This window comes from Gavialis gangeticus, unplaced genomic scaffold (assembly GCF_001723915.1).
Source record: "Gavialis gangeticus isolate Ggan-Ray unplaced genomic scaffold, GavGan_comp1, whole genome shotgun sequence".
NCBI lineage: Eukaryota > Metazoa > Chordata > Crocodylia > Gavialidae > Gavialis > Gavialis gangeticus.
In genome coordinates, this window is record NW_017729015.1 from 6,407,613 (window position 1) to 6,423,041 (window position 15,429).

General features: G+C 44.1%; 1 protein-coding gene across 1 annotated transcript in view; it reads left to right on the forward strand.

Moving 5' to 3' along the window:
• The window catches only part of MATN1 (matrilin 1, cartilage matrix protein), a 36,071-nt gene extending 21,140 nt beyond the window's left edge, over nucleotides 1–14,931 (forward strand). Inside the window, exons 4-7 of the mRNA XM_019512062.1 lie at nucleotides 4,748–4,873; nucleotides 7,446–7,859; nucleotides 10,982–11,134; nucleotides 14,780–14,931. Of these exons, the coding sequence (XP_019367607.1) occupies nucleotides 4,748–4,873; nucleotides 7,446–7,859; nucleotides 10,982–11,134; nucleotides 14,780–14,931 (845 nt within the window). The remainder of the gene's footprint in view (nucleotides 1–4,747; nucleotides 4,874–7,445; nucleotides 7,860–10,981; nucleotides 11,135–14,779) is intronic.
• The last annotated feature ends 498 nt before the right edge of the window (nucleotides 14,932–15,429 follow it).

Sequence of the window (15,429 nt, forward strand, 5' to 3'; positions counted from 1 at the left end):
GCCGGGGGGGGGGGGGGCAGGGCCATTTTGGCCAATCAAGGGTGGATGGCTGCTTGGCTGGGGTTGGCTGGACTCTGCTTTCTTTGGGAACCTGCAGGCATGAAAGAGTGTCCCCAGACTGCTGGTCTCAGCCAGTGCAGGCAGGCTCTGAGCCCCTTCCACCGAACAGCAAATGTCTGTTCTGTTCTCTCCTGTCCAAATCTAGAGCACTTTCAGTAAAGTGCGATACTTAGAGTACTTCTGCCTCCGGCTTTTTGCATGTCTGTACTTAGCCATAGATTACATAGGTATAATTTACTAGATTCTGGTTTATGTTAAATAAAAACAAGTAAATTCCTGGTCCTTACGGTGGCTGAGGTTTGTAAATGAGACCCAGGTGCACCATAGTGTCTCAGAAACCAGAAGGCAATGAAAATAAAAGTTAAATTTATTATTAAAATAAATCTTGATAAGTTCTACGCTAATCTCATGACTTCTGGGAGCCTGATGCAAGCTTTGTGTTAGCAATACTGTAATCAAAAATCATGATTAAACAAAAGCTGGTCTTGTTGCTTTGAGAGAAGCTGAACCCCCCATTTATATGATATCCTATTGTTACTTCACTATTCTTCAGGTGCTTCAGATACTTCCCTCTCCCCCGAGCCAAAAAAACCTGTAGACAAGGAGAAAGCCTAGGGATCTACATGGGTTTGTGGAGATATTGCATCCATTCCCAGATAAGCTGTTGACCTACTAAGTAACCTGGGGCAAGACATTTTTGGGCTCTGTTTCCACTTCCTTTGTGTTTGTCTACTTCAACTGTAACTACTTTAGAGCAGAGTTTGTCGCATATGTTTACAGTGTCTAATACATTGATGCCCCTTGGAGCAACTGTAATACATCTAATAAGACTCTGAGTCTCTTGCAAACTCATGTTCACACCTACAAGTAACACCAAGCAGAAGGGCTTTGCCATTTTAAATTAAACCTACAAGACTGAAGAAAGAGCCTCATAAATATTTGTTTTCTAGGTTAAATAAATGGGCCATGGGGCCTCAGATACCATTTTGTTAAGACACAGCTGGGTAGCAACAGTTTTTAAGAGGTATGACAAAATACAGTCCCAACAGACATACACTAGTAGACAGAGAATTGAGAGAGACGCTGGCCATGTCTACAAATATATTTAACTGCAGGGTAGACTAATTTGCTACAGAGTAATCATCACCATCTACATGTGCAATGATGTTAGGCTACAGTAAACTAATTAATGCTGAAATTACACCAAGGTAATTTACTGCGACTAAACTCACATGTAGATGCTGGTCACATGTGTAAATTGTGCTCAGTCAGCCCAGCCAGCAGGGGGCCAGACTTCTACCTGCTGCCTAGCCATAAAGCTCCGGACTTTCAGCACCCTCACGTCCAACCCAACCACTCTGCCACCCAACGCTGCCATCCAGACCCCCAGCACCGCTAGCCAACCTGGGCCTGCTCTTCCCCAGCTCAAATGGCTGCCATCCCGGGTGCACATATAGATGCTGTACACGGGAGTAGTTTACTGCAGCTAAGACAGCTCCAGAGTGTATTGCTTTGAATTAATTGCATGTATAGATGCACCCAATAGGTGCGTCTACATGTGCAATTAATGCAAATGAAACTCCAGCACAATTTGAGCTGGAGTAAACTACTCCAGACATCACCATCTACATGTGCATTTAAGCACAGTAATTTACTCTGCCATCGAATAGTACTTGTGTCTGACCGTACTATCTGACAGCACAGTAAATTAATCTATGCCAACCTAATTGCCATGCATGTGTAGATGATGATGCTTTACTGCTCAGCAAATTAATCTACTTCACGGTTAAGTACATGTGTAAATAAGCCCACTAAGAGCAATTCCTTTAGAAGGTGTAAAATTTCATGTTTTAACTTTTTCTGCTGAAAATGCTGGTTGGTAACTAAGAGTGATGTGATAGGAAGTCTATGTAAGACTCAGATCAGTACTGAGATGAGGAGACATACATCTTATGCTCCAATGTAAATATCCACGTGGGAGAGGTGTAACATACAAAGAGAATGGATGCCAAAGTGAAATGCTAAGGTGAAATCCTTGGTTCATGCTAGTTAAGAGGGGTTTTGACATTGACTTCAATGGAGTCACGGTCAGGGCGGCTAGGGTCTGGAACCAGCTTCCAAGTAAGGTGGTACAGGCTCCCACCCTGGGGGTTTTTAAGAGGAGGTTGGATGACCACCTTACTGGGGTCGTTTGACCCCAGTACTCTTTCCTGCCATGGCAGGGGGTCGGACTAGATGATCTGCTCAGGTCCCTTCCGACCCTAGAAACTATGAAACTATGAGTCAGAATATCAACAGCCATTGAAAGTTAAACAAAACAAAGCAAGCATGATTTGTTTCCACCTCTCTCAGTCTCATTTTCTCCATTAGTAACACATAGATGATGATACTTTTCCATCTTTGTGGAAACAATGTCTGGTCAATCATCAGTTGGCCAAATGGATCATAAGTGTCATTAAGCAAAATTGCCATATGAACACATCAGCAGTTGTATCTGAAATTATCCATTGAAAAACAGGTACATGGCTAATAAGACCAGAGAAAAATATTCAGCAATGTCTGAACATCAGTGATCAACAAAAAAACCGACCTATGAGAGGGTGGTAAACCCTCAAATGTCTTTATAAACTTTCCCAGCCATGGAACTCTTAGCATAATAACCTGGCATAAGGCATATACAACATTTAGCGCCTCTTCTGAGGACACAAGTGAGACTTAAATGGCATATAAAATGGATGCAGACAAAAGTGGCAATTTTTGCCTGATAGAAAGTGGTCTATAGCCATAACCAAACAGAAGTGCATGGCTGCATACTGCTTCAAAAATGGCCGATTGCATGAAAATCTGAACCCTCACTGAATGCATTAGGGTTTCAGATGAAGATGTTTCAAAACAATGTCTCCTGCAACTTGTGTCTGCCTATCTGCCAGCCTCTGAGCTGTTTTCAGAATGGGAGGGGGAAAAGGGAGGGGAGGGAGCTTGGTCTGGGTTTTTGCAATCCAGATGGAGGGAGCGGCTGGGGTATTGAAGCTCCCCCAAGATGGGGGACTCCTATTCACCCAACCACCCTCCAGCGCTGGCTAGGGAACCCCTAGAATGAGCTCCCTCTGCTCCCTTTCTCCCCTCCCATTCTGAAAACATGGAGGAGGGGGTCGTTGCTCCGGGAAGCTGGCTGCAGGCTCATAGCCAACAGCTAGATTTCCCTCTTCCCTGGACCTAACAGTGACCTTCTGTTTGGTGCAGGGAGTTGCTGTAACTCAGAACACTTCCTGTGAAGCCTTCTGTGTTGCAGCAGGGAGCCGCACTTCAGTCTGCACAGGCATAATTATTGCCTGTAACATCCATACAGGGCTCAGTTTCACTCTTGCTGACTTCTTTCCATTTTGGGCATGTGCCAACTGATTTATTATTGTAGTGTTGCTTGCAACTGCTAGGAGTTAGCCTTGTATTATTTAGAGCAATCAGAAAGCTTGAGTATAGTCTCTGTCTCAGTACGTATGTGTATGTATACTCATATTTACATACACATCCATATGTAAATCTACATGCATACATGAAGCAGACCAGATCCAAATTCCAGTAAGGTCAATAAAAAGACTGCTGGTAACTTCAGTGGACTTTGAACCAGAGCCATATTTGCGTATATCCAGGCAAATCCTGACGTTATTTCCCCCAAAGACTCACTTTTTTTGTGCATGAATTTGTTTCTAGCAAATCTGTCTTACTTTTAAGTTGGATTTTGCTGCCACTTACGAACTTTGGCCTGGTTTTAAGAGAGGCTGAGCTCCACTAATGCATGTTGACTTCAGATCAAGATGTTTTTGCTCAGCATCAGACTCCGACTGAATTCAAATGGCTCAAATGTTTGCAGAGAGCAAATCTGAGTGCTGCACATACTTCTGTAAGCTGAATTTAATGTTTGCCTGCATGCTAAACTAATCTGTGAATGGAAACAATGCCTTGTGATTCTTCTGACTAATCACAGTTTACCCACACACTGGAAAAGCAAATGCTGGCTAGTCCCAGGAAGACGTTCATGATCTAAACAGTTACAAAAGTACAAGAATTAGCAGTCAGTAACTTCAGATAAAGAAGTAAATACTGCCCTGCTTCTATAGACAGTAGGGGCCAGTATTGGTCCCAGGGGCTGGGGTACTGGAGCCTGAGTCTGGAGATCTGGGCTGCATTTGAGGACCTACCAGTGAGTTATGTGACTTATTTATGTTGCTTCTTCCTCAGTGCTTCAACTTCCCAATCTAGAAAATACTATGTTTTAATCTGGATTCTGACAATTAATGTAATGCTTAAAGCAGTAGCTCATCAGGGACAGGATAACCAAGCACACTGTTTTGGAAAGATGATATTTAAGTGGATAAGAGAGAGGTCTGTCTTGTAAGAGAGACACATTTCCAAAGGTAACAGGGATACCTTACTTTTTTGGGTGCTCGGCGTGAAACATCACATTTTGCGTTAAGAGCTACAGAAGAAAAGAATCAAGTTTTATTAAATGGGGGTTTATTATTCATTCACTTTTAGTTTATAGAGGGGGAAGACAATGAAGAATATGTGCTCTACACGGTTCTTGCAGACAGAGGAAGACAAAGCTAGTGCAGACTTTGGTTTGAGCTCCCTTTGACACTTCCACATTGAGATTCAACATAATTTTAATCTACCTCATTTCTTACAGTGGTGTCAGATCTGTGTGCCACGGGAGATCACGACTGTGAGCAGATCTGTGTCAGCACACCAGGGTCCTACAAGTGTGCTTGTAAAGAAGGCTTCACCCTGAACAGTGATGGAAAAACCTGCAGTGGTAAATAATGTTTTCAAGCCCGGCATGAAGTTGAGTGTGAACTTTATGACAGGGTGCTGGATTATTCCACCAGCAACACTGCCCTGCTCAGAAAAGTGATAGGATGAAAGCATAGCAGAATGACGGTACCTACATCTCATACTACGGGTTGCTCACCACTGAGAATCAGAAGAGTAGCTCTCCCATCGCAGAGCCAGATCTAAAATCCATTGAAGTAATTCCTAAGATTAGGCTCTTAGACTGCTGGTCCCAAGATGGGACAGATGAAATCTCAGGTCTGATTGGCCTGTTGGTCTGAGCCTTAGCTTTAGGTGCCAGAACTAATGAAGCAAGAGACTCGTTTGGGATTCTCTGCTGAAAATGTATGGGATTGGGAGGTGCAAGAGTCCGAGGTTTAGGTAAGCATTTGTTTGCCTCTTGCTTCTGAATTAAACACTTTTTATGGGGCATGACGTCAAAAAACACTGTGCCAAATTCAAAAATAAAAGGTAGTGAGTGGCAGGAGGATGCAGCAAGCCAAGAACTGTGGCTAAAGGCCCAAACAGGAAATGTTGCAGTAAAATTGCCTTCTGTCTTATCTGATGGAGGAAAATCCTGCCCTGTTCAGCATTTCTCACTGCACAGGACAGCCACACAATAAGCCATACCACTGAAGTTCTCATGGGAGTTTCCAGAATGGTGTGAAGCAATGATTTTTCAATTCATTTAGTTTTGAAAACTAATTTTAAAACTAATTTTGGGTTGACTCAAAGGGAAACCTTTTTTGAAATTGTTGGCAAACCAAAGTATTGCTTCGGATTTTTAAAAAAGTTACTCTGATTTGACTGTTGTTTAATTTTTCCTTTTGAAATACAATATAAGGAATTTTGAAACCAAAAGGGTTTTTTGAATTTTAAAATTAAAATCTTCCATTTAAAATATTTGGAAACTTTCTTGTTTTTATTTTTTGCTCACTGGCACAAAATCTGTAGTTTCAAAAAAAAAAAAATGTAAATGTTGAGCTAAAAATTCTCTCCAGACGTAGTTGAGGGTATAAACTTTGCAAAGGTGGCATTGAGCATCGACCAGATGGGTAATGTCATTCCAGACTTCTGCCCAAAGTACCTGAACCTTCCTACCTATACGTTCCACTTCCAAGTATTTGATCTCTTTGCCTTTCAGCACATACCCTATCCCAGGGGCGGGCAATTATTTTGGGTGGAGGGCCGCTTACTGAGTGTTGGCAAGCCATTGAGGGCCGCGCAGCCAGGGGCAGATAAATGTTAATTTTCTCAATTTTTAGGGGCCCCGTGGGCCTAATAGAATGGCCTGGTGGGCCGCATCTGGCCCGCAGACTGCATTTGGCCCACCCCTGCCCTATCCCATGCTTGGGTGGCCATGATGAGGTGTCTAAAATGACCTGCCAAAGAAACATGAGAAAGAGTCCCCCAGGGACTGCTTCCTATTAGATTTTGTGGGACAGGCTCTGATTAGTTTTGGGGGGTCTCTGCCATTCAGGAAACAAAGAGACTTTCTGTACCAGTTTCAGTCACTTTATGGCCTCTAGGATTTCCAGCAGAGCAAAACATTTTGATATGTGGACTATATCCAAAGTTGTCTTTTTTTTTTCTTTATCCTGGCCATTGCCTGCTGGAACAAGAGATGTACTGAAATGGACTGGGGGCTGTGAACTCAGTCATCTGAAACAAGGAGACAGTCAGTAGCCAAGCTGGGAACAGAACCCAGCTGATTAAACCTACCTCTGGCTGTATCGGTGCAACCTTCGTTGCCGAGCCGAGGAAAAAACATTTGGCCACAGGAATTCTGCCTAACCCTGAGCTCCTGGGATCCAATCACTCCCTCACAAAAGATGCATTTTGTGAGTCAAGGTTTGGGGAAGTCCCATGACACCAATAGAAATTAAACCTATGACGCCCATCATTAAAATTCCCTAGTGCTTACAAATTAAAATGTTCTTGTGCCATGCATTACCCTAAGCTCAAATCACCCGCCTCATGCAAAGCCTGGGAGGACACTTTACAACACCTCCCAAGGTCAGTTAATACCACTCACTAAGATCCTAGAGAGGATTAATGAATTAATATTGTAACAATACTTTGTGATATAGAGGTGAATGGCCCTGTGAGTCCATCTATGAAATTCAAGCCCTGTTAGTTTTAGAGTTAACTGAATGCTTGTAAACAACATTTGCTTTTATCAGCTGCTCCCCCCTGCTCCCCCCCAACCTCATTGTTTTTGCTAAAAGTTTCTGGTTACATACACACACACACATCTCTATCTAAAAACATTTAATAAAAAATATGAGGCAGGGGGTAGCAGCTGATAAAAGCAAATCTTGTTTGAAACACACGCTTCTCATTTTTGAAAACTGTTTTTTAAACTTCTTTTTGTAAAAATGACCACAACAACTTTTAAAAATGAGAAAATAAAAACATTAAAAACAGCTGTCTTTTTTTGACCAACCCTTTATATGTTGCCATTAATAAAGTCCCTCTGCAGCTAGCCTCCTGTCTAGTTAACTGGTCCCTGAGCTTTTCACATTCAACTTTTGCCCTCTCTCTTTTCTCTCCAGCATGCAGTGGGGGTGGAGGAGCCGCCCTTGATCTTGTTTTCCTGATTGATGGCTCGAAGAGTGTACGACCAGAAAACTTTGAGCTGGTGAAGAAGTTCATCAACCAGATTGTGGACTCATTGGAAGTGTCAGATACACTTGCCCATGTTGGCCTGGTTCAATACTCTAGTTCGGTCAGACAGGAGTTCCCTCTGGGGCGGTACAACAACAAGAAGGATATCAAGACAGCAGTGAAAAGGATGGCCTACATGGAGAAAGGAACCATGACAGGCCAAGCTCTGAAATACCTCGTTGACAATTCCTTTGCTGTCTCTAATGGAGCAAGGCCTGGTGTCCCCAAGGTGGGCATTGTCTTCACTGATGGACGGTCACAAGATTACATCACTGATGCTTCCAAGAAAGCGAAGGAGCTAGGTAGGCCCCCCAAAATTCATGTGATTGTTTTCTCTTTGGGTTAAATACTCTGTCTGGTGCTGGTTCATCTATAGTTGTGATGAAGTCATAAATGGTGCCATTGGATTGATAATCCCAGAAAACAAAGTCCTTCATTCATTATAAAACATGGGCAGCAATAGAGCCAAGTTTCCCATACTTTGCTTCTACTCTACCCAGAGGCTTCTATACTGACCGAGAGGGTTTCTATTTTCTACATTCAGTGGGGTAGCTCGGGCTGGGAGTTGGACCGGGGACATTCCATCTAATGTCTAATTCCATGTGTGGCATAAAAACCTCACCCTATGGTTTTTCTTCCAAGTGAAACACCGGTCTCTCAGCTGAGGCTTTCAACAAAGGAGGCAATTAGTTTATGCAAGGATGGAGATGTTGCATGTGAACCTTTCAATTGTGTGTGAGCCTTTTCAACCCTCTTCCTTCTCCTGTCCTGGCCTTATATTTGTAATAAAACAGAGACATAGATAGCTATCTTAGTCTGAGTCAAGTAGAAGTCAGGGTAGATTTGAATTTTACAAACTAACCGAAGTAGATATACATATGAAGCTCACTTCATCTGATATGCTACACACACACACACACACACACGCACACGCACGCACGCACGCACGCACGCACGCACATACACACTCTTGGATAGTCTATGTGGTTCAAATCTAGCCTGGCTTCTATTTGTAATAAAAGTAATTTTCATCATGACTTCCCTTCCTGATAAGGAAAGAGAGAGCATCTCTGAGCTTGCGATGAGCAACATGGCTCAGGTTGCACAGTCAGGTAGAACTATAGATCATGGCATCTCAGCATTAAGGACCATAAAAAGAAAAGAGTATCAAGGGAATAAACAAAATAGTAGGGCTGTGCGAAGCTTCAGGTCCTGATTCGATACGGAGGAGATTTGGCCAGATTCGGTGGCTGAATCTCCAAATTCAAATCGAATCAGAGGACCAATTAAAAGGTCCGAACTGATTCAAAGCTCTCCAAATCTTTGGAAAAGATTCGGAGAGCTCTGATGATTCAGACAGTCCCTAGTGGCTGCAGCATGGAGCTGCAGCCAGACTTGGAGCTGGTAAGTAGGGAAAAGGGAGGGGACCATGGAAGGACCCTGCCAGCCCCAGCCCCTCCATGCTTTTCCAGCCCCCCTGACCCCTGCCCACTCCCCAGCCCCTCCATGGCTGCCCCACCCACCCCAGCTCTAAAAAAAAGCCCTGACTCACCAGGTGCTGCTGGGTGGGAGGCGATCCCTGCTTCCCCCCACTGTCCCATGCTGCATGAGGGGCTCTACACGAGCCCCCCCAATGCCTCCCCAACACCCTCAGCTCCCCACTTCCCCATGGCTGCCCTGCCTGCTGCGGCTCCAGCCCTTTAAGAAAAAAAAATGGAGAAAAACCCCAGGATGCACCACTCCTGCAGCAGCCTTGGGGCTTCAGGGGGTTCATGGAAGAGCTACCCACATGGCATGGGGCAGTGGGGGGCAGTGGGCATCGCCCCCCACGAGGCAGGAACCAGTAAGTGTGGGGGTTTTCTCATGTTTTTTTTTTCCTTAAAAGGCCGGAGCCATGGCAGGCAGGGCAGCCATGGGGGGACTGGGACAGAGGGGAGGCTCGGGGGGCTCACGGCAGAGCCCCCCATGCAGCGTGGGGCAGTGGGGATCGCCCCCCACCTGGCAGCACCCAGTCAGTCGGGACTTTTTTTTTTCCAAGTGCTGGGAGCTGGGGCAGATAGGGCAACCATTGCCGGGCTGAGGGGACGGGCCTGGCTGATCCGGCCCAATCGATTCGGGACAGTGATTCAAATCACCAGATTGAATCGCTGTCCCCTGAATCAGCCAAATCTGAAGTGAATACTAGCCACTTTGCACAGGCCTACAAAATAGCATCACAGGTGAAGGGGCAAACTATTTTTTTGCAAGAAGATACAGGGAACCTTTTTCTTACACCCCAACCCTTTATCCCGAGTCCTTTAATACAACCAAACTATATAGTTACAAACCAAAACACCCCTGTACAAGGACTTTGTGCCGTCATTGAATCCAAGTTAAAACCCCCAATTGACCTGAAACAGAATTTAAGTGATGGCTGGGCCATGTGCTGGCCTCTTCCCACATGGGCAAGTTCCAACAGAATACACTCAACCTCAACAAACCTTTGCTATTAGTCACATGTGATGGGGGATAGGCAGGGAACCCCTTTTCCACTTCCAGTGAGGGTTTATAACTAAAATAAAAATAAACATTTAAAAAATCTTGAAGCTTAAGTGTCTGGAGAGATGCCCCTTTTGCTAGCCTACTAATGAGCACGTTCCTCGTATCCCTTCTTTACTGCATGAAACGGACGCAGCCCTTGTGGATCTGCTTGTGAATTGCTAAATCTTTCACCTCCTTGCATCATTTGTTATGACCACTGGACCTGTTTGAGGGCCTGGGTATAATAATAGAGATCAAACACAAGGGCACAAATAACTGACATTTCAGAAGCATGTTTATCATGCACATGGGGTGTAAAGCACAGAATGCATTAAGCTAGTATTTAAAAGCCTCATCCACATAATAGTAGTATGTGAATCACTGATTTATGTTGTATTTGCATTCTTTTTCTTTTCTCTATCACCAGTTCTTAAACAAGTACTTACAGGGGAAAAATACCCTAGAGGCAATCTCAGATACAAATCCAGAGCTGAGTTTTCCTAGTTACAGGGATTTTAGTTTTTAATTTTAGCTTTCTCTTGGCTTTCTGAGACAGCTCAAGGGGGGCTCTCATCGTTCGCATGGCATGTCTACAGGATGTGTGTTTTTTATTCAGTGGGCTGTAACAGCTTCCATTTCACATGATCCTATAGCTGGGGAATTTGACAGCACTGTAACTGCATGCCCAGACAGCGTGGGTGTTCTCAAGTGATCTCCTTTGAACATGTGGTACTATTACAGCCACAACCCCATACACTTGGGGGACACCTATGCTGAACATCAAAGGGCTGAGGCATATGTTGATTGTGGTAAAGGCAGGGAAGGATGTACAAGTTGGTTACATTTCTGCAGCTGTTCCAGGGCAGAAAATGGCAGCAGGGTTAACAATCCTTGTTGTTTGCAGGGTTTAGGATGTTCGCTGTGGGAGTGGGCAATGCTGTGGAAGACGAATTAAGGGAAATCGCTTCAGAGCCTGTGGCAGAACACTACTTCTACACTGCTGATTTCAAAGCCATCAACAAGATCGGGAAGAAACTGCAGAAGAAAATCTGTGTTGGTGAGTAAGGAAAGAATGTGGGAGCCTATTTACAGTGATGGGAATTAGACACAAAACCCCCCCTCATTCTATAAGCAGAGAAGCAAATATGCACTTGGTCCATGAGGTGTCTACCTTCACTTAAGGCAAAAAGTGCTGGAAATCTTCTCTCCCTTGCTTTCCACCCCAAGTGTGTACCCTACAGCTCTGTAGAGTCCCCAGACTGGTCATGTCAGAAGCCAAACTTCTTGTGTTGATCTATTCTTGTGTTTATCTGAACCAGAGCAACCCTCTCTCTTGTGCTTTCAAATGTGCTTCACTTTCTTTCTTTCATCCATGGCAATCGTTCCCCTGAATGCATCAGAAGGTATCTAGAAGCAGTGGGAGATATAGATATCATTTTCTTCCATGTAAGGTGTTTTCCCTGATCTACCGGGCCTCCTGAAAACCAAGGAGGCCGTTTTCCTTCAAAGAAGCACCAGGAAGATGCAATATTTTGTGGCTCTGAGGAGGCCATTCCTCTTGTATGACTGATAATCATAAGTGACTTTTCCCAGCCAATAAAGCGGGTTTCTGGGCAAAATTGTATCCAAGTTGTTTGGGGGGAATTATAAGTCAGTCCAAAACATGGAGCCTTTGAAGGGAAGAATAAGCAGGGGTTCCTGAAGAATGACTGTAGCACTTGGTATCATCCCTTCAACTCAGCAGACCCCACTGTACTGCAGTGAACAAATGGCTGGGTTTCCAGATGTTTGAGCAATGTAGTATTAGCTCTCAATATATTAGAAAGCTACAATGAAAGGCTCTTCCTAACACTGTAACAATTTGGCATTTTCTTTCCAAAACCAGTTGTATAGGCCTGTGCTGATTTATACTATTACTAGGAAAATATGTTTTCATTGGTGTAGAGACCTAGTGAGCACAAAGCTGTGAATAAACTGGTTCAAACCCCAGGGATCTCTACCGAGGTACAGTCTACAACAGGGGCGGGCAATTATTTCGGGTGGAGGGCTACTGACAGAGTTTTGGCAAACCATGACAGGCAGCCAGGGGCAGATAAATATTAATTTTCTAAATTTTTCAGGGGCCCTGCGGGCCAGATAGAATGGCCTGGTAGGCTGCATCTGGCCCGCAGACCACATTTTGCCCACCCCTGGTCTACAAGCCCTGTGAGAGCCAGAGCCTCAGAGTGAGACACGATGTGCATTTGCAATATGCAGTAGCTGTAGAGATGATGTACCGCTTGGGTTGTCCAGACTAACTCTTACTGTAGGGATTCATTTTGTATTGCTGCAGATGCAAAAATGCAGCCATTCAAGTAACATTGTCACCTTTTTGCCAAAATGCAATGCAGTTCGTCTTGTTAATGTTGACAGATTAGCTGCAGCTGTTTCACTTCCATTCTTACCTCATGGAAACAGGATAGCCCAGTGGTTAGGGCCACCAGTTTGCAATCTGAAAGAACCACATTCAGGAGCCATGGGCAGACCTTTGAGCTACCTTCTGATTCCGAATGGAAGTTTGTTTGAGAACTGCACTTCTCTGATTATTAGAGACTTCACCTTTCCAACCTACATGTATTCATGGCTACTTTATACCTCTTTGTTTTTGTGTCAATATTCTCATCTAGTTTGAACAGTCATTTGTTCTATTTTGTATTTTACTCCACTGATGTATTTATAGACAGCAATCATATCCCCCTGGGCCTTTGTTCTGCCAGGCTAAACAAGTAAAGCTCTTTTAATCTTCTTCCATACGATCATTTTTCCATTTCTCTGATCCTCCTAGTAGCCCTCCTCTGCAGCTATTCAGTTTGATTTCATCTCTCTCAAATAGAAATGGCTCTTCCACTTAATCAGAATTATAAAGGTATGTTGGTAAATCATTAATGCAATATTAAAAGTTTACTAATACAGAGAGCTTGGCCTACATTACTAATGGAGCAAAACTCACTGCAGCTTTAACTATGGGACTGAAAATGGAACAAAGAAAAATAGACATTTCCTATCCAATAATGAAGGATACCTATTAGTTCTTGGGGTCCCAAGCTGAACTAATATTTAAATGGGGTTTTTTTAATATATATTTTCCCCATGGTATCACTACTAGCATGGGTGAGGGAAAACAGAGAGGAGAGGGACACTTCCATAGCTCCTTCCATCTCTCCCCTCCCAGTCATCTAGTATTTCATGTACCTAGCAGAGCAGTGGGCTGTGAGGAGAAGGGGCTCATGTCTTCAGGCACCTTGAGAATGGCGAGAAGACATTTGAAAGGAGGTAGAGCATGAGATCCTTGCCTAAGCCACCATCTTGCATCCCATTTTACTTAGTTCCCTACACACTTTGTCCCTACCAGGGTTGTGTTCTGTCCATATTTTCCTAACAAAGGGAGGACTAATAGTGCATGTGAGATCCTCCAGGTTTGACAGACCAAAAAGCCTCCTGACACGCACAGAGCACTGGCCTAGGTGAAGGTGCCCAATGCAATTTCCCGCAGGAACCCTGCAGACATCATTTTTGTGTCCCTCACCATGTCATATCTCCCTCCAAGGCACTAGCTCTCCTAGGGCTTGTTGGTTCTGCATCAACAAGGATATTCCTTCCATTTGCATCTGCTGACCTGTTGCAGAGTGAGAAGCTCACCACTGAGGTTGCTTTGGCCTCCTTCCGGGGTGCTCTCAGACCCCCTGAAGACTGAAGGCTTGAGAGCAGGTGCTAGGAGCAAGCCTAGAGTGGACATCCTGGTGAATGTCAAACTTAGGAGCATGCCAGCAGACACAGATGGGCTAGGCCTGGATGTCCTATCCTTCCTGGGACGTACCTACTAAAGTGGTATGGATGAGCCCCTTGTAGTATGAGTGAAGTAACTTGATGCAATCTCACCATTTGACTGTCTGAGTGTAGATTTTCTGTTTGTAATACAACGACTTTAAAATACTGCGTGGAATCAACGCCAAAGCTCAGGGAATGTTCTGTGTTATCCATGAGCAGAACCCACCGTTTATTTTTTTCCTGAAAATCAGAAAAGACTTTTCTGCTTAACCATACTCTTAGAAGCTTACAAATATATCAGGGGTGAACATCCCGGGCTAGGTGAGCAGCTATTCACCAAAGCTCCCTAGAGGGGAAACCAGGAGCAATGGTCATAAACTCCTAGAAGAAGATTTCAGACTGGATATAGGGAAAAGCTTCATGGCTTATGTTACCAGACTTTGGAATAGACTCCCAGCAGGGGTGGTGCAGGCTTCTACCCTGGAGATCTTCAAAAGGACACGGTTGCACACCTTGCTGGGGTTATTTGCTGCAGCAGTCATTCCTGCCCAGAGCAGGGGGCTTGGACTTGATGATCGCATGAGGTCCCTTCCAGCCCTAAACTTCTGTGAATCTGTGAAGTACATAGGACAATCATTAATTTGATAAGTAAAACTGGAATTTTCACAGTTCAGCATGTATAGAGCCAGCAAAATCTGTAACCCTCTGTTTAATTTAAGGTTAAACAAAGCAATACCCAGTCAGAGAATTTAGTAGGCTATCTTGATTTCCTCCATGCTTGTAGCTGAAGAAAATGGGCATTACCCTATTTCAGTTGCCTCATGATTTAAGTTTTGACTCTTTGTTGTTCCATCTTATGTTTGATTGATCTTCACTTTTGTTCTCTGGTCCACAGAGGAAGACCCGTGTGAATGTAAAGCCATTGTGAAGTTCCAGACAAAAGTAGAAGACCTCATAAAGTCATTGCAGCGGAAATATATCCTTTGGAAGCTGACCATGTCCAGAACATACAGGGTTGGGTTGCATTTTGTGGAGATAGCAAATTAGCAAGCCTCCTGACCAGAGAGAGGGTTCAGTTGGGAGACTGTAGGCTTCAACACACTTGAGTTCTATACAGACGCGTAACAAAAGGAGACAATCCCTGCCCTAGATAGCTCAACATCTGCATGTCTGACAGGACACAGGAAGAGAACAAGCCACACAAATTGGGCAGATAAGGGTGAGCCCCAAAGTAGCATTTGCTGTTCAAGTGTCAGCCGGTATGACTTGCAGGCACTTCAGAATAGATAAGCTTTAAGGTGGGATTTAAAGGAGGACACAGTGGAAGCTTTGTGGTTATTGCCAAAGAGTTTACCCCAAGCATGTAAGGTAAGATTTGCTGTCTGTTTAAGACCCAGATGCTATCAGGATCTCATGTAATTACTCAGTTACTCATGTAATTGATTCCTGCACCTGCTCAGCCAATGACAAGGCTACAGGTAATATCTGTGAGAGCACAAGGCTTATGCATTGTGCTTTAGAGGTCCTTCAATATACCCAGCAAGG